Source organism: Vulpes lagopus, chromosome 7 (assembly GCF_018345385.1).
Source record: "Vulpes lagopus strain Blue_001 chromosome 7, ASM1834538v1, whole genome shotgun sequence".
In the NCBI taxonomy this organism is placed as follows: Eukaryota; Metazoa; Chordata; class Mammalia; order Carnivora; family Canidae; genus Vulpes; species Vulpes lagopus.
Window position 1 is genome coordinate 41,369,191 of NC_054830.1, and position 27,064 is coordinate 41,396,254.

Consider the following 27,064-nt stretch of genomic DNA (forward strand, 5'->3'; position numbering starts at 1 on the left):
CAGATTCATCAAGCCAAATTTTTTTTTTTTAGAATTGGAAAGAGCTTTAAGCTACTATTCTGGCCATCAGTGCTTAAAATGTGACCATGGACCTCTCAGGGTCCATGAAACAGTATTTTTTTTCTAAATGATTATTATATGTTACAAAATTATACATGCTTAAAAAGAAGCCATGGATAGGAGCACCTAGCTGGCTTAGTTAGTAGAGCAACTCTCGATTTCAGGATTGAGTTTGAGCCTTGCATTACATGGTAGTGATTACTTAAAAAAATTATTTATTTTATGTCTTAAAAAAGATTTTATTTATTCATGAGAAATACTGAGAGAAAGGCAGATACATAAGCAGAGGGAGAAGCAGGCTCTCTGTGGGGAACCCGATGTGGGTATGGATACCAAGACCTCAGGATCACGCCCTGAGCCAAAAGCAGATGCTCAACCACTGAGCCCCCCAGGTTCCCCAAAATAAGATCTTTAAAAATAACACTATGGGTAAAACATTTTAGTAAAATAGAATATGAAAAATTCATTGATATGATTTCAGATTCCAAACTGTAATAAAGAAACTACTGCTATTATAGTTTGAGAAACTACCACCTGTTGAGTTTTGGTGTATCATCAGAAAGGATGATAGAATATCTCACCCTTTTTCGAATACATACCTGTGTAAAGCTAGATTTTCTTCATATATTTAAGAAGAACAACTTTTGGAACAGATTAAATGTGTAGATGTGAGAATCCAGCTGCCTTCTATGAAGATATTAGAAATTTGCTATAATGTAAAAAAATGCCACTGTTCTCATATTTTGTGTTCTTGATAAAATAGATATTTTAACAAGGAAGGCTATTTAAAATGGATTAATACATATGTTTTTTGAAGGTTTCTCAGTTTTTGCATAATTCAATTAAAAAAATGGGTGGAAGACATGAACAGACATTTCTCCAAAGACTTAGAGATGGCCAACAGACACATAAAACAGTGCTCAACATCACTAATTATTGGGGAAATGCAAATTAAAATCACAGTGAGTTATCACTTCATATCTGTCAGAATGGCTAAAATTCAAAACTGAAGAAACAACACATGTTGGCTGCGGAGAAAAAGGAACCCTTGTATGCAATTGTTGGGAATGCAACCTTATGCAGCTACTGTGGAAAACAGTATGGAGTTTCCTCAAAAAAGTTAAAAATAGAATTACTATATGATCCAGCAACTCCACTATTGGGTATTTACCCAAAAAGTACAATAACATTAATTAGAAAAGATGTATGCACTCCTGTGTTTATTGCTGCCAAATTATGGAAACACCCCAAAGTGTCCATTGATAGGTGAATGAAGAATTTATATATATATTGTATACACACACACACATATACACAATAGTATATTATTCAGCCAAATAGAGTGAAATCTTGCCATTTATAATGACATAGATGGATCTAGAGGTTATAGGCTAAGTGAAAGAAGTCAATCAGAGAAAAACAAATACCATATGATATCACACATATGTAGAATTTAAGAAAGAAAACAAAGAAAAAAGAGACAAACCAAAACATAGACTCTTAACCATAGAGAACAAATGAATGGTTATCAGATGAGTGGTGGGTGGGGGGATGGGTAAAATAGATGAAGAGGATTAAGAGTACACTTATCACGAACACTGAGTATTGCAAAGAATTGTTGAATCATTATATTGTACACCTGAAACTAATAAGCACTGTATGTTGACTACACTGGCATAAAAAACATGACCCAAGGGCAAACCTCAAAAATTAATTAATAAAATACATTTTTCAAAGACAAAGTCAGATTTGTTCTGTAATTTTTACTTTTTTATAGTTCTTTTATATATCAACATAGAGAGCATGTTTCAAGTGTTTCTATTGTGGCTAAATTAAACTCATCTAGTTTTTGTAGATCATATTCTTTAAATACATATTTTGATATTTAGTTCAGCAGGTTCCAACAATTGTAAAACAGTCAAAAGTGCAAGTTGCCTTTCCCTTTGATGAATATTTTCAAATTGAATGTGAAGCTAAAGGAAATCCTGAACCAACGTGAGTATTCTTTCAAATGAAATAATTGTTTAAATATATGTAATCTTTTAAAAATTTCTTTGTACTCTATTATAAGCTTGTGGAACTATAAATCTTGAAGGTTAAGACTTGCCAAAAAATAAAATAAAATCTATATATATATATGAGAAAATATGATTAATATGATTATTATTATTATTATTATATATGTTGTTATTCTGTCCACTATGCAAAAACAAGATTTGATAAATACAAAGGGTTACATTGAAGTTGTTGATTATAAATTGATTTAAAAATTAAAAAATAAATTTAATAAAACATAATTGGATGGCCATATAGGCAGTTAGAAAATAATTGGGAATCAAGGAGGAGAAAATATCCCAACATAAAGCAAGAGGAAAAAGTCCTCAGTCTTACCAATTAGTATTAGCAACATCAACAAAAACAGTGTCAGATACTATGTAACAAGAACTATGTAGTATTTAAATTGGGGGTGGTGTTTATAAAATTCTACCTAGAATCAGGAAAGAAGATTTAAATGAATGAAAAGACATAACATATTGCCAAGTGGAAATGTTTAATTCTGTATAGGTGAATTGATCCCAGTCAACATACTGGAATTTGAAAGAATAGATTCTCTGTGTTCTTTGTAAGTAAAGCTGATACAACATAAAACACATGGAAAGAGAAGACAAAAGAAATAGTGTGAGGGGAAGGCAGGCATGTTCCTAACAAAAATATGTGTCCCATAAAGGTTTCTTATTCCTGGTGAAAGAATGTTCAGTTTAGTATAAGAATATGGTGTCCTAACACATTCCACAATTTTCATTGATAATTCATATATGAAATGCTGAATAAAATCAAATTGGGAAGTCATTACTGGATTGATAAGATTTTTTTAAATGCTTTTTATGGCCTCATCCACAGAAATGATATGGTGGCATACTGGGGTGGGAATTTAACTATGCATATTTTTTTCTGTAATGCAATTCTGCAACATTTATCAACATCTATAAAAATTTTCTTATGTTATTGGTCTATCAGTCTTACTTTTAATAGCTTGATCTAATGAAATATTTGGATAAGTACCAAAAAATAAATGTTAAGGTTGTTTACCACAATTTGTTTGTAAAGGGGAAAAATGCAAATCATTAAGTAACTTAAACAATAATCAACAGAAGATAATGTTGTCATAGAAACTGTCTTTAGTAGCATTGTAACAATTGGAAAAACTCAATTTTCAAAATTTTATATTTTTTTGTGATCTCAAATCCATTATTGTCTAAAAATGTAGGTAGGAAATATGACCACATTTAATAGTTCTTGTTTGTTTTATAATTTTGAGTGAGCTCTTCACATACATACATGATGTGATGACATGTTACATGTTTTTAGATTTAGTAATCTTCAAAGTATTAGTAAAATACCTTTCCAATTGAAAAAGTTAAAAAACTTAGAACAGAACCTATCTTCAATTTGTTTTCTCAGTTATTACAGTTTCTTTATGGCTTGGTCCTAGTTCAGTGTGCTATAACAAAAATGGCACAGACTTGGTGGTTTAAACAACAAATGTACATTTGTCACACAGTTCTGGAGGCTGGGCTGACCAAGATCAAGGCCCGGGTTGATTTGGTGTCTGATGAGGAGGACCTGTTTCTTGGTTCATAGACAGTTGTTTTCTGGCTGTAACTTAACATGGCAGAAAAGGACAAAAATGCTCTCCTTCATGAGGATGCTAACCCCATTCGTGGGAACCCCACCCTCCTGATCTGATCACCTCCCCAGTTCTACACCTCCAGCTAATCTTACTTTAGGGATTGGGCTTCAACATATGAATTCGAGGGAGACATGAATATTCAGTCTGTAACAACTTTTAAGCTTTCTCAGACTCTACTGAGACTTTTTTTGTCTATTATATAGTCAATTGAAAATATAGTTTTTTACCATCAAATGTCTTGGTTTTGTCATTTTTGTGCATTTTGTTGTCACCACTTTAAAATTAAGAGATACATTCTGATTTTTCAGGGTTGTTTACTTGAGTTTTATCTTACAGGTTTACATGGACTAAGGATGACAAGCCTTTTGATCTCTCTGACTCTCGGATAATTGTGTCTAACAACTCAGGAACCTTTAAGATCCCAAATGAGGGGCACATATCTCACTTTCAAGGGAAATATCGCTGCTTTGCTTCTAATAAACTGGGAGTTGCTATGTCAGAAGAAATAGAATTTATAGTTCCAAGTAAGTGTTGCAATGGAGATTTCACTTTACAGATGTTTTAGGGTTGAGCAGAATAATGACACATTCTTATTTTAATTACCAGCTTATATATGCCTTATATTTCATTTATAAGTGAAATTATCCTGTAGATCTTGATATTTAAAAGTGGATGATTTTTAAAACATATTTATTTATTTGTTTGAGAGAGAGTGAGAGAGAGAGAGTGAGAGCTTAAGTGAGGGGATTGGCAGAAGAAGAGAATATCAAGTAGACTCCACACTGTGTGGAGCCCAACTAGAAGACTGGTCTCATGACCCTGTGTTCATACCCTGAGCTGAAACCAAGAGTCAGATGCTCAACTGAACCACCCAGGCACCTCAAAAGCGAATGATCTTTGAAAGCAACCTAATTTTGCTATGTTTCAGTATTCTTATATCTAACATAGGGTGGAGAGGGGAAACCAGCATCTGCTTTGCCTTATAGGATGAGAATTAAGTTAAATACATTGGTTGGATGTGGCTAAATTATAGTTCAGTAACAAGTATTTTCCAGGCCCCTGTGTTTGTTCCCTGATCACGCAGTTGACTTTGGGCCTGGCAGCTTTGCAGGACAGATGTTTTGTTCTCTATGAAGCCTCTTAGAGGTCCAGGCTGATGAAGATGGCATCATCTTGTAGCTGTAGCATGTATATAGCAACTGATGCCACATGGGTCAGAGTTTGAGGCAGAGAGCATGAAAAATTACTTCCAACAAGAAACTGTACAGGCAGTTTCTACTCAGTTTGTTTTGTGGGGGCAAAGCAAATTGTATGTAGCCCTACTTAACTTCAGTAATACGAGTGCCCATTAGGAGAGGAGAACCAGCAATTAGTATATATTAGTAATGTTTTCCATAAATAATCATGGAAAACTGTAAATGATTTACTGTGAAGGGTGTTTTTTATCAGTAACTATGATGAAGATTAAGAGAATTCCTCATTAGCATATATTGCCTGTGTAGCATGGGATCTCTGGTTACCAGATTCCACTTTTGGTCTCTTATTTTCCCTAATCTTAACATATCCAGGATTACATGACTAACTAAAATCTTTACTGAGTAAATTCTTATGTAGAACACTGCCAACAGCTTTTCTTTGGCAATTTCTTCCTGTAGACTTGTAGACACTGGAGAGTCTCAAAGTCACAGACCTTCCAGGATGTGGATGCTTTATGCTGGGGGTGGCTGGGGCAGGTCAGTATATACACAAATCTTAGAAAAACACATACTGAAAAATATGTGTGTCTTATCCTAAAAATTGGGACAGGTAATTGGATTGAAATTACAATATAAAATTCTCACATTATTCTAGGAGAGAGAAGATAGATCAAATTTAGAGTATTACAAATAAAGTCTGCATCTTAAGATTTATAAAGTAATTACATTAAAAGTATAGAATAAGAGATGAATGATTAACAGACTGTGTTTTTTGAGGGAGAAAAAGAAAAAAAGTAAGAAATGTGAGAAAAAGAAAGAAAAAACTATGCAAATACAAATATATGATTAATTGAAGATGAAAGTAATAGACTAAATGCTTCACGTGTTTTTGTTTTGTTTTGTTTTTTGAGAAAGATATAAATTGTTTACTGCATAACACATCTAATTCATAAAGCTACAGAATTGTTGAGACTAAACAATGGAAAAGATGTTCTAGATAAATGAGATTCAGAACAAAATAGGAATATCTGAATTAATTATCAGTCAAAACTATTTTTAAAAGGCTTCTTGAAGATTAATTCCCTAGGCATATGTAATACTAAAATATATAAAACAAAAATAAATTAAAAGTGGAAATGGACACATCTATCATAATAATGAGAGATATTAACAAATGTATTTCATATTTTGGTAGTTAAAGCAGAGAAAACAACTGTAGGTCTGTGGAAGATTTAAAGAACCTACACATAAGGTCCATTTAATGAACATATAGAGAACATTGTACCTAAACCTGCAGAATGCTTTTTTTTTCAATACTTGATGACATGTTAGCTATGAAGTAAATATGACCCAAGGGCATTTAAATTAGAAATCAATAATAAAAACAAAATTAGAGAAGTCTTAGATCCTTGAAAATTAATAAATAGATGTCTAAGTAACTCATAGGTCAAATAAGAAATGGCAAAAGAAAATAGAACATTATTTTGAAGTGACAGTAGTAGAAATTCTACATAACAGAACATGCTTGAAGCAGGTAAAGCACTATTTAGAGGGATGTTTTTCATCCTAGAAACATACAATAGAAAATGAGAAATGATGAAAATTAATGATCTAAGCTTTTTAGGTAACATACTTTTAAGATGAAAATGCATGAGCTGGGATGCCTGAGTGGTTTAGCAGTTGAGCTCCTGTCTTTGGCTTGGAGCGTGGTCCCGGTCCCAGAATGGAGTCCCACATCGGGCTCCCAGGGAGGAGCCTGCTTATCCTTCTATGTCTCTCATGAATTAAAAAAAAAGAAATAAATAACTCTTAAAAAAAAAAAAAGAAAATGCATGAGCTAACTTAAGGTAACATGATAAATTCAAAAGAGATTGAAGGGATAAAATAATAACAGAAGCAGAAAATAAATCCAACAAGCAATTGTGAAACCTTTGTAGTTGAAAAATACATACATTTATTGAAAAATATTTTTAAAAGATCTAGATAAATAGAAAAAAATATTTTTTTCATGAATTTGAAGAGTCAGTAAAGCTAAAATGTCAAGTCTCCAAGACCTGATATATAGAATAATTGAAATCCAAATCTTTAATTTGTTTTTGATCTGTTTGTGGAATGTAACCAGCTGATTCACAATATATTTGAGGAGCAAAGGGTAGAATTTGGTAGAAACTTCCTTATCAGATGACAAGGCTCAATGTAAAACTTTAGTAATTAAGCCACCATGGCTTTACACAGGGTTAGATAGATAGAACAGCATAGAGAAGCCAGAAACAAACCCTTGTTCATATGAAAGCACTATGGAAACACTAGTGTAGATTTCTTCCCCTTTCTTGCTCCTTCACTCTCTCTCTTTTCCTCCCTCTTTCTCTCTTCTTCTCTTTCCCTCCCTCCTTCCCTCTGCCTGCCATTCCTTCCTTCCTTCCTTCCAAACAAAATGGGGTGGAACAACTGATTGTCCATGTAAAGACACATTTCTTTGGAGTCTTATACCACATAATATAAAAAAATCCATTTCAAGTGGATTGAACTTTGAAAGGCAAAAAAATGTTCTTAAAAATGAGAAAATGGGAGTGCCTGGGTGGCTCAGTCCTTTAAGCATCTGCCTTCAGCTCAGGTCATGATCCCAGAGTTTCAGGGTTGAGCTTCCTTATATCAGACTCCTTGCTCAATGGGGAGTCAGCTTCTCCTTCTGTCTGCTACTCTCCCTGTTTGTGCTCTCTGTCAAAAAATAAATAAAATCTTTTTTAAAAAATTAGAAAATGATTTGAACAGTGTATTTATAGTAGGGAAGTTTTCTTAAATAAGACATATTGATGCTCTGTTAAGGAAATCATTAAGGATTGTTTCACCACATTTGATTTTTAGAGCCCTTTTTATCAAAAGACCTCAGGAAGAAGAGATAAGCTACAACCTAGAGGGGAAAAAAATCATTGCCAATGACTGTAACTAAAAATAATGTTATGCTCTGGGAAATTAACAAGGGGTAATGGAAGGGGAAGTGGACAAGGGGATGGAGTGACTGGGTGATGGGCACTGATGGGGGCACCTGCTGGGATGAGCACTGGGTGTTATACTATATGTTGGCAAATTGAACTCCAATAAAAAATATACAAAAATATTTTTAAAAATAAAAATTTGTGTATTTATAAATAATTTTATAAGAAAATAATAAAGAATAATTTTATAAGAAAAAAGTGAAGTGGCAAAAGATATAAACTTGTTCCTCAGACTGGAATGGCCAGTGAGAATGTGCTCAACATCATTAGTAGTCAGAAATAGATTAACTATAGCCCCAAATACTAAAAGTACTTATTTTCACAAAATTGGGAAATACTATGAAGTGTTAGGTGGGAATGTGCAACTACTATAATATGTATCTATCACTGTGGCAGGTGTACTTTTCTACCTGGTCTGTGGAAAATATTTGTCATTGCCTCTTTAACTGGGGATGCTCTCACCTGTAACCTAGCTATTCCATTTCCTTCATCATGCATGTGTGCCACTCATCCATGTCCATCAGGCGTATTTGTGGTACCATTGCTTTAATTAAAAGTATATTGGGAAAAACATGCGTCTATCCATGGTAAGAATGAATAAATCTATTGTGGTATAGTCCTACAAAAAATGTTACTCAGCATTGGAAATTGATGAATCATAGGAATTTGTTGAACAATAAAAACAAATCTTGGAAGAATACATACAATATGATTTTATTAATACAGGTTCAAATATGTAAAGATAAACTACTTAGGGGTAAGGTTGTATGTGGTAAAATTATAATGAAAATTATAATGAAAAAACAAGAGATTGATGGAAACAAAATTAAGGATAGTAGTTACTACTAATGGAATGAGGGGATGGATTTTGCAGCAGACAGAAAGGTAATAGTGATACTATGTTTTTTGTATAATGGGTGGTAGATAAAAGAGTGCTGTATCTCTTTGTTTCTTTTTATTTTTTACAAATGGCCTTGTTATATATGCAAAATTAACAAATAACATACTTATTTGTCTGAATTAGATATACTGGGTTATAAAATAAGACATTATAGTATGGTAATGGATAAAGTATTGGCATATAAACTTGGAAACTGGACTCAGGAATTTAGGTTTGAAGTGACATTCACTAGGAGATGTTCATGAATTCAGGATCAGAACGTATTACCATGAAATTTGTGGTCGTGATCATAAAACTAGACAGATATAATTATCCATGTATTAGTTTATTTTATAAAACTATATATTGTAGTCTGACTATACCCGTATAATCTACCATCTAATTAACTAAAAGAACTGAAATAAGATACGTGTGTGAGAGAGCAATATTAAAAATCTGTTGTAGAAGGCAAGGCATTAGTGTGATCCCCAACCTGAACTCTGATGGTTGCTATGGAGACACAAAGGAAAAGGCAGTAGCTTTGCAGAGAAGCAAATGGCACATTTTAGTAGAAGATTCTGCAATTAAAGGGTTTTAAAAAATATTTTCTCTCATTATCTAAGCAGACCAAGTAAAGGGGTGAACAATGTGAGGATAATTCTGGCCTGAATCTGCTAGCATTGCAGTGAAGAGATGAGAGTTACATGTGAGCTATGTAGTAGGTAATTACCCTGTTTTTCTGCTGCTGTAGAAAAGAGCAAAATAAATTAGGTTTCTTATGCATCATTTGCAGTCTCTCCTGAAATTACTTCATCATCTAACAGCTTCCTGCAATCATTTCTATGTTGAATAAGACTGCTACCCTAGTTCTTAGGGGCTTATAAATCAGAGACTGTTTAAAGCTTCCTACAACCTTTATCAATCGATTCTTTTCTTAAGCTATAGAGAGTCAATTCTTCTACATCGATAGAAAATTTGTGATTAGAATTTTAGAGTTTCATCTGATTTCTTAAAGTTTTCATTAGACCAGCCTTAATGGCTTTAGGCACCTAAGTTTTCACCTGAGGACAATAACTGAAAATCCTGTTATTACTCCCTACAAATGGAAACCTTTATATCCGATGTTCAGCTTTCTGCTTTCAATAACACTGCAGTTGAGTTTGCTAGGAAATGAAAGAGCAAAAGAAACACCAACCAAACAAACAAAATGTACTGTTTTCAAACATGGAAAAAAATCATTTAACTAAATGGATTTTCCACAATATGGCATGGAGAGTTAGTGAATTATTCAACAAATCTTTATTAAGCTCCTCTCATGTGCCAGCCACTTTTCTAGTAATTTGAGAGATAGCAGTGAACAAAACAAAGACTGTCCTCAAAAAATTTCTATCCTGTGGATGTGGCAAGTGAGTTTGGGGAGCAAGGAGGTCTTTCTAGCCTTCATTTTGACGACCATCAGCAGAGTGAAAATGATGATATACATGATTCTGATGATATACAGACAGTACTGCCTGTCCTTCCGAGCACAAATCAGCCTTTTCCATTTAGTATCCCTACTCTGTTTCAGCCTGTAGTGATTTTTCTTTCTGAAATTTTAAACCAACTTTTTGAGGCATCATGTAGATATCATAAATTTTATCAGTTTTGAATATAATATCAGTGAGTCTCTAAAATAAATTTTTAGTATGACCATTATCAAAATTTAATATTAGAACATTTTCATCATCCTCCAAAGATTCCTTATCCCCATTTGTAGGTATTCTCTCTTCCCATCCCCATTAGCCTCAGACAGTCACAAATCTACTTTCTGACTTAGTAAATTTTTTTCTGAACATTTCATATAAATGGAATCATACCGTGATTTTTTCCATCTATCTCCTTTCACCTAGCGAGTTTTTGTGATTTATTCATGTTTTAGCATATATCAATAATTTCCTCCTTCTTATAGCTAAATAATATTATATCATATGGATGTACCACTCTTTGTTTATTCATTCACGACCAGTGGATGTCCATTGGACTGTTTCCAACTTTTGGCTGTTACAAATAGTGCTATCAGGAAATCCATATGTAAATTCTCTAGAGTTTTTTTTGAAATATTTAGTTATATACTATTTGGGAGTCTTCTGGTTGTCATGTGTACTAATTGGGATGCTTAAGAATGGTAAAGATGTGCTATGCTATTCTCCCTTCCTTGCATGCTTCCAGATGCTGCTTTGAATTCATATTATCAGTGACTGATTTATTGATTCATAGACCAAAGAATAAAAGAATGAATAAGAGTACCAAAAGCAATTTCCACACACTATTAAAATAATCTAGGAAATGGCAGGCTTAGGGATGCAATCCTCTATATACAGTCTTAATGGAAACCAATTAGAATTTCTGGTCTGCTGGGTTCTACATTTGTATAGTTTCCTCAGATTCCTCAGGACAATTCCCTTAAGACATACTCTGGCTATTTACTGCTCAGATTTGGGAGGGGTAGGATAGCAGAAGCAGAATCTGGTAGCATATGCTAATTTCATTTACTCATATATGCAAATTAACTAAAAAAGATCAATTTGTTAGTGTTGATATTAGTGTTGGGAGTACAAGTTTGAGTTTTACAGGTTTAATTAAGACTGAGGATTTTCCTCTCATCTGTCAGATTGTGTGAATGACTAGAATGAAATGGGCTGGATTGGGTGTCCTTCCTTAGCGTGAATTCATTATGAGCTTATAGACTGAAAGGCAGTGTTATTTTTCTGTAGTCCTAAATGGATTAATAGGGTACTCTACAGGAAATGGAAATCAATTAAATTTCTTTACAGATGGAAACTAGATTTGGTGATGATACAGCATGTGAGCTCAGTGGCATACATTCATGATAATGTTGTCAAACTGTAAGCAGTTCCCCAAACACATTCAGTGGAAATGTAAGGAACGCAAAAAGCTCACCAGTCCAGTGCTGTAAATAGAGAGATAAGTCAAAATAGATAAAGTTCTGTGGCATAGGAAGATTTGCCCAATAATGGGGAAGGGTATCATTAAACCATAGTTTCTATATGAAAAAAACATATTGTTTCTTCTTTCTGGCCTCCTCCTTTCCTCCTCTGTAAAAGCTAATTCCAGATATTTACATAAAATTACAGAAGTTGTTACAGTGTAAACTACAAGGAAAATTAGAAGGTGCAGCAGAAGAATGTTCTGTGCCCTTTGCCCGTCTTATCTCTATATGGTGATACCATGGTATACTGGGTATACCATGCGAAGTGAAAATACTTGAATAATAGCCAGCATATATTGAGTGAGTTTTAAGTGCCCCATGCTATTTAATTGATTTATATGAAATGGTTTATTTAAACTTTGACACAAATCAGTAAATGAGGTGTCCTTACAGTTTGAGTGATGAAATGGAAGCATATTAAGTAACAGGTTCAGATCACATAATAAGTGATGAATCCTGATTTCATCCTCAAGCAGCTGGCTCCAGGTTTTATGTGCATAACCCTGATGCCATACAGTGCTGCCTGTACTTTGATAATTCATCCTCTAAATGAGCTGGGATATATTGTACTTTTTTGTTGGAAATACCTCGGCAATAGAGTATCAGACTTATAGAGAGACAGGAGTATACGAAGACTTGATGTGATTTCTTGAGTATCAGAGAAAGACAATCTGTAGAGTTATGTAACTTGTTAGTAGTTAAGTTGCCTGTACCTTTTTCATTTAAGTGGTTTAATTGGCACTATTTGTATTAGGTTAAATTATCCTGATGTTATTTCATGACTACTCTTTACTATTAAGCGTATTGGCATGGTAAGACTCTACAACTTAGGTTTTATAATATCCTTGCCCTTGAGAAACTTCTAACCAGTGAGACTTTTGAGGAGTCTAGAGTGATGATTTCAGAGGACTCTAGGATCCCAGAGAAAAAGTAAATGGGGACACAGAAGGAGAAAAATACTGGGCTGAAGCTACATAGCCAGTTAGTTTTAGTGCCTGGGCCAGAACCTAGTTTATACTGTACTATAAATACAAAATATATTTTTTAGGAGTCATTTGCATTTCAAGTACAAAAATGTTACTTTTTCAATATCTTAGGTTAAAAGAATTGAATGGTGACTTTCAAAACTCATTGTCAGTCAGCATCCCAACTTGTAGAGGTACTAGAAATTTTATATTTGCTGTTTTACTTTATATTGATGGTTCCAATAAGAAGACTGCTATCTATCTAACTGGTTTCTGAAAGAGTTTTTTCATGCTGGATTCTGGCTGGATTTTTAGAAACCTATGCCATTGGAGTTGTTACTACAAATTTGTCTACAACACTAAATAATAACTGTGAAAGCCTATTGGAGAATAGTAAAAAAAAAAAAAAAGATGAGTATTATCAATTACTTGATTTCCTAATGCAGATAGATAGGTAGGGAGATTACACATAAAGGAAACTGACTCCATGTAGACTTGGTTATTATGGGATTTCCAAACATTCTTAAACTTTTGCTTAGGTAGATACTGATGGACAAATGGATTCTGATTTCTTTGTGGAAAGGCCATATCATGGTCAAGTCCAGCGTTAGTTAAACATAATGAAGTGATTGTGTTTTTACTGTTGATGGAAAATTCATTTAAAATATGTTGGCAAGCTAAAGCAATGTAGTTACCTTACACAAAAGAAAAATGATTGTTTACAATTCACTTTTAAAAGTATTGCATCTGTTCAAACTCAACAATGCTAATGTTTATCACTAGAGAAACACAATTAGCCAAAGTCATTGGCTGGAGTTATTTTTAAATGGAGTCATTTCTTTATTTGAATTAAGATAAACTTTATGCCTGCTGTTGAGTTACAGTGATTAAATTCCACATTTATCTGTTGTCATTAAATTGTTCACTTTCTAGCATGGAATCAGACTTATTAAATAGTTTCAAAGTCAAAGAAGACTATAAAAAATACTGACAAATTAATGTCTTTTATAAATCTATTTCAGACCTTAAATTATTAAACATATAAATATCCTTCCCTTGTTTCCTGATATTCATTTCATCTTTGGTCAAACACTATTCCAAAGATTGATGGTATGTCATAAAGGGTTTGATAGACTTATAAATTTTATTTTATTTATTTTTATTATTGATGCCTCGGTAGTCAGTTGAATTACATATTTACGTCTTTGGAATTAGAATTTTATAATCCAGATTTAATTAATGCATGGATGATAGTGCTTCACTGGCAGTACTATCTGTTTGAATCATTAGATCTTTCTGAATACTCTGAGGGGGCAGCTCTCCAATTAAGGCTTTATATATCTTATTAATTAGCTACTTTACAATAGATATCACCCAGGGAACTATGTATTCCTATAAAACATTGTAAAGTTTGCTTGTTATAAAACAGGATTACAGGCTCTTTTCTTTGTCTGTTCTATGTTTCTCTCCTCTGTTGCCTCTTGTATCTGAGTATAAACAGATTCAGTAGCTATCCAACACCACTGTTAGCTTCAATACCAAAGAACATGGGGCTTCAATTATAGCAAGTTACACTAAAAAAGTGATTTGAATTTAGAGCTTTGGGCACATAACAATTTTGTAAGGTTCTGCACAATGCTTTCAATGAGGTATACTTTGTACAAAATTATTTGTATAGCATTTGTTCTCAGTCAAAGCTAAGGCATTACCAAATAGGGTGGCATTGATATTTTATCTACAAGATCTTACCATAGTGAATGTCCTAAACTTGCTTTTTTTCCCGTCTTTTGGTGGAAATTTCATGCTACCTGGAGCAAAAGCCTGATTCCAAGATAGTTGCCATTTCAAATATATTTCCAGCCTTGCCAAGAGAAATCTGCTTCAATGGGTTGGCAAAGAGGAAATCCACTGAGGACTGTGACATCACTGAAGCCTGCCTTCTAAGTTGGGAAAGGCACTGTGCATAACCCACTGTCCTTGCAGTGCTAAGCCTTGAAGGGTCCTTGAATTTAGACAAAAAGCAATGCATTGTAACTAGCTGGTGCATCAATAAGAGAAATGTCAGCAAATTCCTTCAACCACTAAGGAATTGGGGTCAGGGTTGTGGGTCAAGAGAACAAATACATCCGAAATGCACAAAGCTCCTCAAGAATAATTTGATAATAAATGAGTATATATCTTTAGACTTCCAAGAATAATGATAATCTTTTGTGAACCACCATTTAGGAATGAAATACAAAGATAGAATACCCCATATAAATTCCTTCAAGCCAGCAATGTTATAGATACCTTAAGGTCCTCATCTTCTATAAGAGCCTCAGTAATTCTATCACTCAAAGTCCCCTAATAAAATCTAAACATATCAATAGAGTGTTAAAGCAGAATACATTTTGGATATTCTTTTTTTTTTTTTTTTAAGATTTTATTCATTTACTCATGAGAGGCACAGGGAGAGAGAGAGAGAGGCAGAGACACAGGCAGAAGGAGAAGCAGGCTCCATGCAGGGAGCCCGACATGGGATTCCATTCTGGATGTCCAGGATCAGGCCCTGGGCTGAAGGCGGCGCTAAACAGCTGAGCCACCAGAAGTGCCCATTTTGAATATTCTTAAAACTACCTTGTAAATAATTTCATAAAAATAATCACACATTTATGCTGGATTTCAAATTCTGCATATTGTGACTTATATTCCCATTGTAATTGTGTTGCTTTTTTAGGAAAGTGTCTCCAGCATGGGAAACAATATGTTAAAATATTGCAAAGTCTCCTTTCCTTCATCAATTCCATTTCATTTGAAATTTCATTTCCTGGGAGTGATTCCAATGTGGAAGTTTCTCTTAGAAACTTAAACTGATCATGTTTGTCTTTTCATTGTTATTTGTACCATTTTCCTTCTGTGGGCTTTGAATTTTTAATTTAGCTTGGTTATATTTTGAATGGAATATTTGCCCATCACATTCAAGTCTCCACAATAAAGCCAGAGACAGAGAAGATATATCTGCCTAGAAAATAAATCACAGTGTTTGAAGAAAAAAAGATATGATATCTATTAGAATTTAAACTCACCTTTTATCTCCATGTAGAGAAACATGAACAAGCATATTGTTCCCAATTGATGTAACACAGCAAAAATATTTGTTTTCTACATTTGTAAAATGTAGGAGCACTTTAACTTATCTATTTTTTAAAGATTTTATTTATTTATTCATGAGAGACACAGAGAGAGGTAGAGACATAGGCAGAGAGAGAAGCAGGCTCCCTGAGGGGAGCTGAATATGGGACTTGATACAAGGATTCTAGGATCACGACTTAAGTTGAAGGCAGACACTCAACCACTGAGCAACTCAGGTGTCACTGTTGGAGCACTTTGAAAATTACATAAGGTTGTACCCTAGACTCTTAACAATATTTTCTTCTGCAGGGGAGATATGAAAACCAAGATTTGGGGCATTGAATTTATTAAAAATACTCTATTTTTAAAAAAGAAGGTTTTAATATATTACTTCTAACATTAAAAGTTAATTTTTAAAATATTGTCCCAAATGATTTTTTATACTAGATGTTCCAAAATTCCCAAAAGAAAAAATTGACCCTCTTGAAGTGGAGGAGGGAGATCCAATTGTCCTCCAATGCAACCCTCCCAAAGGCCTTCCACCTTTACACATTTACTGGATGAATATTGGTAAGTAACATTCTGTTCCATCGATAGGATTTTAATTTCATGCATCATGTCAGATAGCATAGGTGAACAAAGATTAAAAAATAATGTAAGATTATGAAAGTGGAAAAAAAGAAAAATATTATCAAATATGGAATAAAATAGATTTTAAAAAATTATATCCATCTATATAGTGTGTTCCAAGTTTTAACTATCCTGTTAAGGATATACGTGAAAACACTAGAAAACCCTTAAATATATCTTTAGATTTTATCATATCTGAAAGAGAGAAGCTATTGATGTGGTAAAGTATGTCTATGAAAAAAATACTTTCTATATTCCAAATAACTTAATTTTGGAATATTATGTCAAAGTTGAGGATGGCCTGGGTCTTTGTTGCTAGCTTTATATTTCTATTTTAATAATGCTCTACCTGCTACATACAGTGACCCAGAGAAACTAGCATTAACCTTTGTGTTTAATTCACCAAAAAAAAAATTGTATTAACTATCGAGTTGAAATTCCAGCTTCTTATAAAATCCTTCTGGCATGTGCCTTCACAATGTGTCATAAATGTTTTCTCACTGTGGCCCATGGAGAAAATGATAATATTTGTGCAATACTTGGAAGAAACTGAAAGAAACTATTCTTGGCTGCAGCCAGACATTCCAGACTCCAATCACCCTAGAACTCTCCAGATTGCATCGAGGAAAGACAGATTAGTATCTCAAACACAACTTTTGGGGAGATCTGTTTGATTGGACCAATTAAACCAGTTTTCAGATAAGCCATTACAGAAGCAGAGGCTTCAATGGCAAGGAGAGGTAGATTGTAGAGACTGGTTGTCTACCAGCAGACTTCTTTGGTTAATGGTGGAAAGCATGCTCCCAGAGGGTTTGTTGTTTTATTGTTTTGTGTTTACTTCTCACTCATTGTTTTTATTGTAAGACCAGATTTGTGAGGAATAGGAAGAGCAAGCATGAAAAAGAAAATGAAGTGAAATAATAGGGAAGAAAGGAAAATGAAGAAGGAGGATGAGGCACAATAAAGGACCATTGCCCCTATTAATGACAAGATTTTCTTTCCAGAATTAGAACACATTGAACAAGATGAAAGAGTATACATGAGTCAAAAGGGAGATCTGTACTTTGCAAATGTGGAAGAAAAAGACAGTCGGAATGATTACTGTTGCTTTGCCGCATTCCCAAGATTGAGGACTATTGTGCAGAAAATGCCAATGAAACTAACAGTTAACAGTTGTAAGTCCAAATAATTTATCGTTCCATCGTGAATGCTGAATACAAATGTGCCTGTAATTTCATTCTGGCTGAAGCCAGTTAAAGCTGGGTCGATATTTTCCACCATTGTTTAGTTCAACTCTAGAGACTTCATCCAGATGAAAGAGACATCTGCAGCTGCAGATCTACAGTAGCTCTGCCTCTCAGAGCCAGAAAATCAAATCTCAATTCACAGCACAAGTATATATTTCATTTGACGTCTTCAGGATCTGTTCCTTTGCAGTGGGTGAAATACACAGCAATATTCCGGGGTTTCTGAAACGAGTCTCAGGCTTTGATGCATTGTGATCTTGAGTAACCAGCATGCTGCAAATGTGGAAGAAAATCAGAGTCAAAAATAAAAAGAATGACTATTACAATTTTTATCACATCAAGCTTTGTTGTCCTTCCCAAATTGGCAAAGTTATTTGAATTGCTTCTCTTCCCAACTTGATTCTGCAGATGCCAGTCTGGGTTCCCAAATGGGAAAAACTCATTAGTGGGAGAAAGAACCATAAGATTCAAAGGGCAGAGATAATCCCCAACAGTTCACTGACTGAAAAATTGGCTCCAGTAGAGTTGGAAGTTGGCATTACCATTCCATTGTCTAATTTGGTTCATGGTTTTTTCCATTGTTATGTGTAGATACACTATGCCAGGGCTTCACTATAGCATCCCTTTTAGCAGCCTCAATTCTCTTTAACAAAGCTGTAATGTGTGTTCACTTGACCTGGATTCATCTGTGGTAGTTCAAGATTAAGTTCATTAGAATTTTTTTTCCAATATATCCTCTAAGATGATGTTCTAGTGAAGCATGGTTATATCTCATTTTGTAATCTTTCTAAGAGAAAATTGTGACTTTTCATTCATTATTGATATCAGCATCTACCATTATGTTTGTGAGTTTTTTCTTTCATTTTTTTTTATTTCAGTAAGGCATGCTAATGACTCAAGTTCATCCACAGAAATTGGTTCCAAGGGTAAGTTGATCACATGACGAGTGTTAGCATTTATTTTTACCTCTAGTAGCTCATTGTCATTTCAGAATTTAAATTTTTCCTTTAATACTTTCATTAGCATATTAAAATACTAATATTTCTGTAATGGAAAACCCCTTAGCATAGAGGTTTCTATTATCCCCTCCTTCCTTATACTTAAGCGAAGGAGTGATATTATAAATTCATCACTATGTAAATGTATAACTATAACTATAATATAATTCATATAGATAAATATACATACACTCACATACATTATGCATATTTTTAATTGAGTGATTATTTTGCATCTCCCAAAATGTCTGTCATTGTTGGGTGACATTTTGATGGATAGCTGTTATGTGCAGGAAGGAAAAAGAAATGGTTGTGTATCAACAGAAGTAGAGAAACACTAGACTTAAGAAAGTTAAGTGGTTATTTTCTAGTAAGACTTCTCAGAATACTGAACATGGGACTGTCCACTGTGACTTTGAGAAAGAATACAGTCTGCCACATTTTCCAAACTCATTTGTCTGTGAAATACTTCATCCCCCCCCCCCCACAGAACATCTACTAGAACTAGTGTTTAATGGAAGATGCCTGAGTAAACCTGAGTTATATAGTAAGCTAGTTTTCCACGCTGAGAAGAATCCTTTACTTGAATGCAACACACGTCCTTTATATCACTGGGACGAGTGGTTTAATCTAGATAACTGGTACACATACTGGCAACATCACAAGGGCTGGATCGGGGTCTTTTTTGCTTGCACCCTCTGTTTGACAGTAGACTGATTATACATCCCCAACTTCATTACCATTGAGGTCAATAACCCAGTCATGTATGTTATATTTTTTACCATTCAGTAAAAATAATTGCATCAAGTGTATGTTCAACAATTATTTTTCAATAAACATAATTGTAAGGACCATAGCATGTGTACCTTGCTACCTATGCCTTTCATTTCTCTACTCTGAATGTCAGCTGTTTACACTTTCCATATTATGTCAAATCACACCCACATTGGATGGAAAAAAACAATCTGAGTGAACATTTGGAAATATTGTTAAAATTTACATTGAAAAATCAAATTCTCATTTGCCATTGTATTTGAAAAGTATTCTTGAGAAAGTAACAAATGGAACATTTCAACATGTAGTTAGTGAGAGTGCTCCCTAATCATTCCCTAAAACAGTGTTTCTCTTTGAGGAGCTAAGAATATAAATAAAGGCACTTCACAGAACTTGATACCTTCACAAGTACATGGTGTCCACTACACACTTCCTGAATCAGAATTTCTGGGAGCAAGGCCTTGGAAATTAAATGTATCATAACAAGAATCTTATCAAATACTTAGGTACATTAAATTAAATAAAAATACATATACAGCCATCAACATGGCCAGGTATGATTCAAGCGTAGACTATAAATCATGGGCTATCAGTTAACTTTTATGGGTCTTCATCAAGAAACCAATTATCTTGAACTTCTGAAATTTGAAGATGTGGTGTAAGTCGTAACCTTCTTAAAACTTGGTGCTACCTTAAGTTAATGCATCTGAAGGATGACCCATGCTTCATGGTAAGAATGGAGACTATTTAAGTGGTAATATATTAAAAAATATATCTACGTATAGATACAGAGGTACAATACGTTTAAGTATGTTTTAAGGAAGATTGAGTGCCACAGATTTTGTTTGGAACCCTCTTTGTTTGGAACAAATATGTGACTTTTTTTTCTATATTATAGCAAATTCGATCAAGCAAAGAAAACCCAGACTGCTATTGCCTCCTGTTGAAAGTGGCAGTGAGTCTTCAGTCACCATCCTCAAAGGGGACACCCTGCTGCTTGAGTGTTTTGCCGAAGGCCTGTGAGTAACTTGACCCCTATTCATGACTTTGTCCATCCATTTCTGTAAAGAAGAATGCATCAGTTAAGCAGTTAATCCTCTGTACACATTTTTAAATGATTTCTTTAAAAAAAAATTCTGTTACTACATTTCTGGAGAAAGTAATTTGCACTTGACTTCTACAGACTTCAGGCTGTGACTGAGATTGATTTATAATTAGATTGCTCTGTCAGTTTGTGATAGTGTGAATGGAGGTGACAATGACAACATTCTCCTTACCTAAGTCAGTGGGGAGACGCCATCCTTGGAGCCCAAGGTTGTTAGTTGTCAGCCTCTTACTGTTGGTGCTCGGTTTTTGTCTCTCTGCTCTCACATTTTGCCCCACTCTTTCATGTTAAGCTATGAGCTCCGATTCCTTTTCAGCTTCCAATGAGCCTTATTTATCTATTATTTCACCCTGCTGACCTTTCCATACAAGGAGGCCCCGACCATGTATTTTTTTAAAGATTTTATTTATTTATTTATTCATGAGAGAACTCACACACACACAGACACACACACACACACAGAGAGAGAGAGAGGGCGAGAGAGAGAGAGAGAGAGAGAGAGAGAGAGAGGCAGAGACACAGGCAGAGGGAGAAGCAGGCTCCATGCAAGAAGTCCGATGCAGGACCAGATCCCAGGACTCCGGGATCAGGCCCTGAGCTGAAGGCAGACACTCAACCATTGAGCTACCCAGGTGTCTCTGGACCATGTAATTTTAAAGAGCTTCACTTAATAATATAACTAACTCAACATTTTCATATCTGAAAAATCAATGCATATTACCAAAACCTCCAAAAAAATACTAAGGAAATTTCGCTTGATCATCTCTTGAAAATTGTTATACTTGTTGAATAAGTATTTAAGTCTATGCAAATAAGGGCTTTATTTATTTATTTATTTATTAAAGATTTTATTTATTAGAGAGAGGCAGAGACACAGGCAGAGGGAGAAGCAGGCTCCATGCAGGGAGCCCGACATGGGACTCGATCCTGGGTCTCCAGGATCAGGCCCTGGGCTGAAGGTGGCTAAACCCCACCCGGGCTGCCTGGGCCATCTTATTTAATTCTTAGTCATGAAAGGTTGCCTCTTCCCTGCCACCATCCCTATATGTTTACCACCACCACATATCCTTTGCCATTACCATTGGGAATATCATGGCAAAATACATTCCACCATCCCAATACCCGAGTTTACATAATTAGCTTGGAGGCTAAGGGCTTCTTATAGCTGGGTGCCTGGTTAGTGAAGAAGAATTTGAAATGTTAAAAATTGTATTCATTCATAATTCAGCATATATTCTCAATGAGTGATTTTAAGTTGGTTTTTGAAGAAAAAGAGTCAATTTTAATGGTTTTGCAACCCCTAAGCTTTGCAAATGTCTCTTTCCATCTAGCAAAAATATACACGTTGCAGGACACTTGGGTGGCTCAGTTGGTTAAGCACCCAACTTTTGATTTTGGCTCAAGTCATGATCTCAGGGTCATGAGATTGAGCCAGCATCATACAGCTCACCTCTAATTAGGGAGTATGCTTGGGATTTTCTCTCTCTCCCTCATCCTCCACCCCTCCCCTTGCTTGCTTTCTCTCTCTCAAATCATTAATAAATCTTTTTTAAAAAAGATACAGTTTCCTTACTTGCTTGAAATTGCCAAAGTGCATTTGATGTTAATTAGTTAGATGTTCTTTATGATAATGGCTTCTGTTGGGAAAGTTTGATCTCTGTATTATGTGAGAAGATGAAAGCCTCAGGTTCAGTTGAATCATGATGGTAACCACCTGCTCTGTTGTTCTTATTTATAAGTGTTTACAGTAGTAGCAATTCAGTTCTTTCAGGATTCATCACTATTCTTGGTTGACTCTTTGGGCAGTCTGAACATTTCAGTGATTCTTTTTTCTTTTTCCCACACATGCCTTAAATTACCTCTTAAGTTAGCTGGGAACTGCATGGATTTTCAAAATAACAGAAATGTTCTCGTGAGCTTTTTTACAAAATGCAGTGTCACGAAACAATATATAAAAAGGAAGAGGACGTAAATGTCTGTTGTTCTTGGGATGGAATGATTCCTGATGGATTGTTAGAGTTTTCACCTGAACTGATTTCTTCTTACACTGGGTTTGTGTTGGGTAATCTATCTTACCTGGTCCTTTTTAAGATTTTACATATAAAATTTTTAGAGTTCTTTAGAAATTGTTTTCTAAGAAGTTTTAAGCCATAAATATTCTGTAGTAACAAAAGTCATTATAACCTGGATGTTGTACTCTTCATTATGCGTTAGGCACTGTAATTTGTACTTTGCATGCATTAGCTCATTTTACCCTCACCACATGTCAGGACTATCATTATTCCCATTTGCAGGTTAGGTAAGTAAAACCCAGAGGCTTGAATTCACTTCTTCAAACTCAGTGTAAAGTGGAGCTGGAATTCAATCCTGTCTTCCTCCAGACCTAAACTACCTCTAAATTTAACGATTTCAGTATATTTCAACAAAATGAACTGTTTTGTTCAGTTAAGGGAGGTAGTGGGGTGGGGGGAGCAAAGATTGGCATTGTTTCTGAATCTGAAGAACTAGACTGTAGTAGATATTTCAGTAAATGGTTAGTCATAATGAGTATGTTGATACTATTAATTAAAACAGGAAAAACTAAACAGAGTTTCTATTCTATAGATTCTGTGAACAAGGCAGAAATTTTGAATCATTAAAATGACACTATGAATCTCATTCAGAAGAAGATGCAGTGAGTGGAAAGTGCACATTAATGTGCCAGTTCATACTCACCCCCACCCTGTAAAATCTTCATTAGGATTAGAGGGGGATAGTGTCTCTTCCCTCTTTTGATTATTGGGCTAAAACTATTTTGTCTCTCTCTTTCCTTTGTGTTTTGTAAAGTCATGAGTTTAAGCTAGGTATGATTCTGTTGCAAGATGTTACATTGTAAAAATGTAGGAAGTCTATAAGGAAGTATACAAACAAAAATTGGCTGGACAAGGACCTGAACAAAAATTTGAGATTATGAGGTAGTGTATTTAATATTTGTATATTAAAAGGGATTAAGCAGTATATTTTCCCTCAAAATTTCATTACTCAAATACTGTTAGTAAATATACCTTAATTTTTTTAAAAAAATGGAAAGAAAAAATTTGACAAGAATATAACTAGACATTCTTGGAATGGGATATGTATGTCCTAAGTAAATTAGGTCTCATGTTCACCTGATACTAATAGGTAATCATTTTATTCTGTTTCTTCAGGGGATAGGTAGAGAGGATTAGACTAGTTTTCAAGGGCTGGCCAAAGGGAAAAAAAAATCCTACGAAAAGTGAGATGCTTGCACTATTAAAGCCTGGACTCATGGAAAAACTGATTTGGAGGAACCAAGGTCCAGAGCAGCCTGTAATTTGGCAAACCGCCACTTTGACAGATGGTGTAGAAAGCAAGCAGTTAGGAGACTTGAGCCCTGCATCCTGTTAGGTGGTGTGCTCAGGAGCCGGCAGCTAATATCCTCTCACAGCTGCCTGTCTGAGCATCATTTTTGTTTCCCACAGAAGTGTGCCCTGTGCTCGCAGGCTGGTCAGATATAAAGTAGTGGTTCCCAATCTATAAGGCAGTTAAGCACTCAAGCCTTGAGTGGACAAGGGGAAGAGAGCAAATCTGTGTAAATTAACGGATCTGCAGCTTTACCTCCAGTATATTTATTTGCATAATAATGGAATTATTTTACCCGTTGCCTTATCAATACAAACAATCTGAGATAATTGACAGAAACAATATGAGGTAATCGTTCAGTTATCAACTAGTAGCTAATTAATTTGGCTACAAGCATATATTCCAAGAATACACAGGAAGGAAAAGGAGATGGAAAAAAACAAAATTCACAAATAAAATAGAACACAGTGGTAAAAAGAACAAGTTTAGTGTTAGGCAGACTTAAGTTTTAACATGTCATTTATTACCCTACTGACATTAAGCACATGAACTAACTTCTTGGAGCCTCAGAATCCTCATTGGTAAAGTGATGATAATAATGTCTGTCTTTGGAATATATCAGTATCTTGTAGCTATTAATAATAAAAATAGAGTGAGGAAGAAAAAGCAGCATCAATAAAAATAGCAAAATAAAGTTTATTACATCCATATAGCCAACTGAAGAGGAGAAAACAAATTATCAGTTAAAATCAGCCATCAGTGCTTTTCATATAATTTTTAAAAAGGTTTTATTTGTTTATTTTAGAGAGAGAGAGGGAGAGAGACACAGGTGGGAGGGGTACGTAGAGAGAGAGAATCTCAAGTAGACTTCCTGCTAAGTGTGGAGCCCAACAGGGGGCTTGATCCCACAACCTGAGATCATGACCTGAGCTGAAACCAAGAGTTGGACACTCAATCAACTGAGCCACTTGGACACTCCTCCACATAGTTTTTCAATCACAAGAGTCATAGAAAGCATCCATCCTTCATTTGTCTAGTTTTCCTGTACTGGGATTTTTCTTAAACCCAGCTGGGTTGATTCCCCACTCCCATTTTCCTCTCTAAGGTGGAGAAAGTTATCCTTTTAATGTGTGACAAGTTATAAGTTTTGTTTTCATTTTGTTTTGTTTTTGCTTTTTTTCTTTGTTTTAATTAGGTGATCTCCTCTTTCTAAACAAGGTAGATGTGGTTCATTCCCTCTTTCCTCTGCTCCCCAACAGAGGCAGAAAGCCATCTGGGTAGCTGTGTCTGTGCAGAACCCACCTTGCCCTAAATCAGGCTGTTCCTAGATCTGGCCAGCACATTTGGGTGTCATCTCTGAGCCTCGTTTGCCACTATCAGCTTTATTAGGATTAAGAGGCTTCCCTCTGCTTACTGTTGTGTCCTACTGTATCTTGTTTTTAAACTCATACAGGGAGGAGGGCACTTATTATTGGCCACTTCAAATAACCCACAAGAAGATTTAACACTTGAAATATGTCTTGTATACATTGAAAATTTAAAAACTATCTTTTGATATTTCTGTGGGTCCAATTATCTACCCTTTTACCTAGGCACACCTGTTCAGCTACTACAAGTAGTTAGTCTTCTTAGTAGAAAAAACATGATTTCCACAGAAGCAGATTATTAAAGGGGTTTTTAGTAAAGGAGATCTGATCCAATCTGATATTCACCACTGAGGGTGGTGTGCAGGTCTGTGCACTGGGAAGACTAAATTTTATTTACTGCAGCTCCAAGTGCATACGTAAAAGCAGTGGGATAAGGGATATGTCCTATAAGTCTCTTTGAATTTAATTTTGCACTTTAAAAATGTTTATCATTCATTATTGTTTTGTAGACCAACTCCACAGGTTGATTGGAACAAAATAGGTGGTGATTTACCAAAAGGAAGAGAAACAAAAGAAAATTATGGCAAGACTTTGAAGATAGAGAATGTCTCCTACCGGGACAGAGGGAATTATCGCTGTACAGCCAACAATTTCTTAGGATCAACCACTCATGATTTTCACGTTATAGTAGAAGGTACATTCCCCATGTTGATTTATTTTTCTTCTATTAAAAAAAAAAAGGTGACTTGCTCTATGTAGTAGACCTACACTTCTAAAGCATATACGTTAAAACAGGTAAGCCATTTAAACTTAATTTTAGAGTGGGTACTGGGTTATATTATACTCCAATAAACCAGATTTGTCATTTACACCATAAAACCTTATAAAAGGGACAAGTGGTAAAAAAAGATCTCATGTCGGAGATTAGACACAGATGACTTCCACATAATTTTTATTATAATAAACGTATGATGCTGCATAATATTAAATCATAGAAGAAGTAAGCATCACAAAAGAAGGAATAATTATCATGAGTATTATCATGAGCTTGTTTTCCAAGCCTACATTAACTTGCTGTGTCTTTGATCAATTTATTTTACCTTTCTGTACCTCAGTTTCTTCTTCAAAGAAATGAGGGTGTTGGACAAATTATCTTAGTTCTCTCCTAGATACATTTTTTTTGGTCCATATCTTGGGTTCACATGATCTTCATTCAATATGTCACTTGTGAGGAAAGAATAGATTAGGTGCTATAAATACTAATTTTCTATCCAAAGATGAAAAATACACATTATATTCAAGTCATCTCTGTACACTCAAGCCTTTTCATCAATAGAAGATTAGCTATTACATCTTGTATTCACAGAAATAAGTAGGCCATGATGTCATAATTAAAAAAAAAAATCTAGGTATCACACAAGGTCATTATTGGAGCTATACCTGCCCTGCAAGTAAAGGTTATGCAGGCATCTCATGAATCTGATTGATGCAGACGTTTTCTGTGGGTCTGATTACATTGAGGTCTCCTATCTATGGTTTGGTTGGGTGTATTGATCAAATTAATGGATTGATTACTGCATTTGTACTTATTTAGTAATGTGCGAGCTTAACTAGGGAAAAGAATGGTCTTTTCCAAGGTCCCATTTAGTGAACTGATACTCTAGGGTTTCCATTTATATTCCAATAAAGTTT

General features: G+C 34.7%; 1 protein-coding gene across 5 annotated transcripts in view; it reads left to right on the forward strand.

The window, feature by feature from the left end:
- The window catches only part of CHL1 (cell adhesion molecule L1 like), a 193,895-nt gene that overhangs the window by 121,645 nt on the left and 45,186 nt on the right, over positions 1–27,064 (forward strand). For 4 of the 5 annotated variants that reach the window (XM_041764398.1, XM_041764399.1, XM_041764397.1 and 1 more), the window contains exons 4-10: positions 1,950–2,055; positions 4,088–4,275; positions 16,336–16,458; positions 17,523–17,693; positions 18,644–18,691; positions 20,436–20,556; positions 25,882–26,066. In XM_041764398.1, coding sequence (XP_041620332.1) covers positions 1,950–2,055; positions 4,088–4,275; positions 16,336–16,458; positions 17,523–17,693; positions 18,644–18,691; positions 20,436–20,556; positions 25,882–26,066 — 942 coding nt within the window. The remainder of the gene's footprint in view (positions 1–1,949; positions 2,056–4,087; positions 4,276–16,335; positions 16,459–17,522; positions 17,694–18,643; positions 18,692–20,435; positions 20,557–25,881; positions 26,067–27,064) is intronic. The other variant, XM_041764400.1, reaches the window with a different exon arrangement.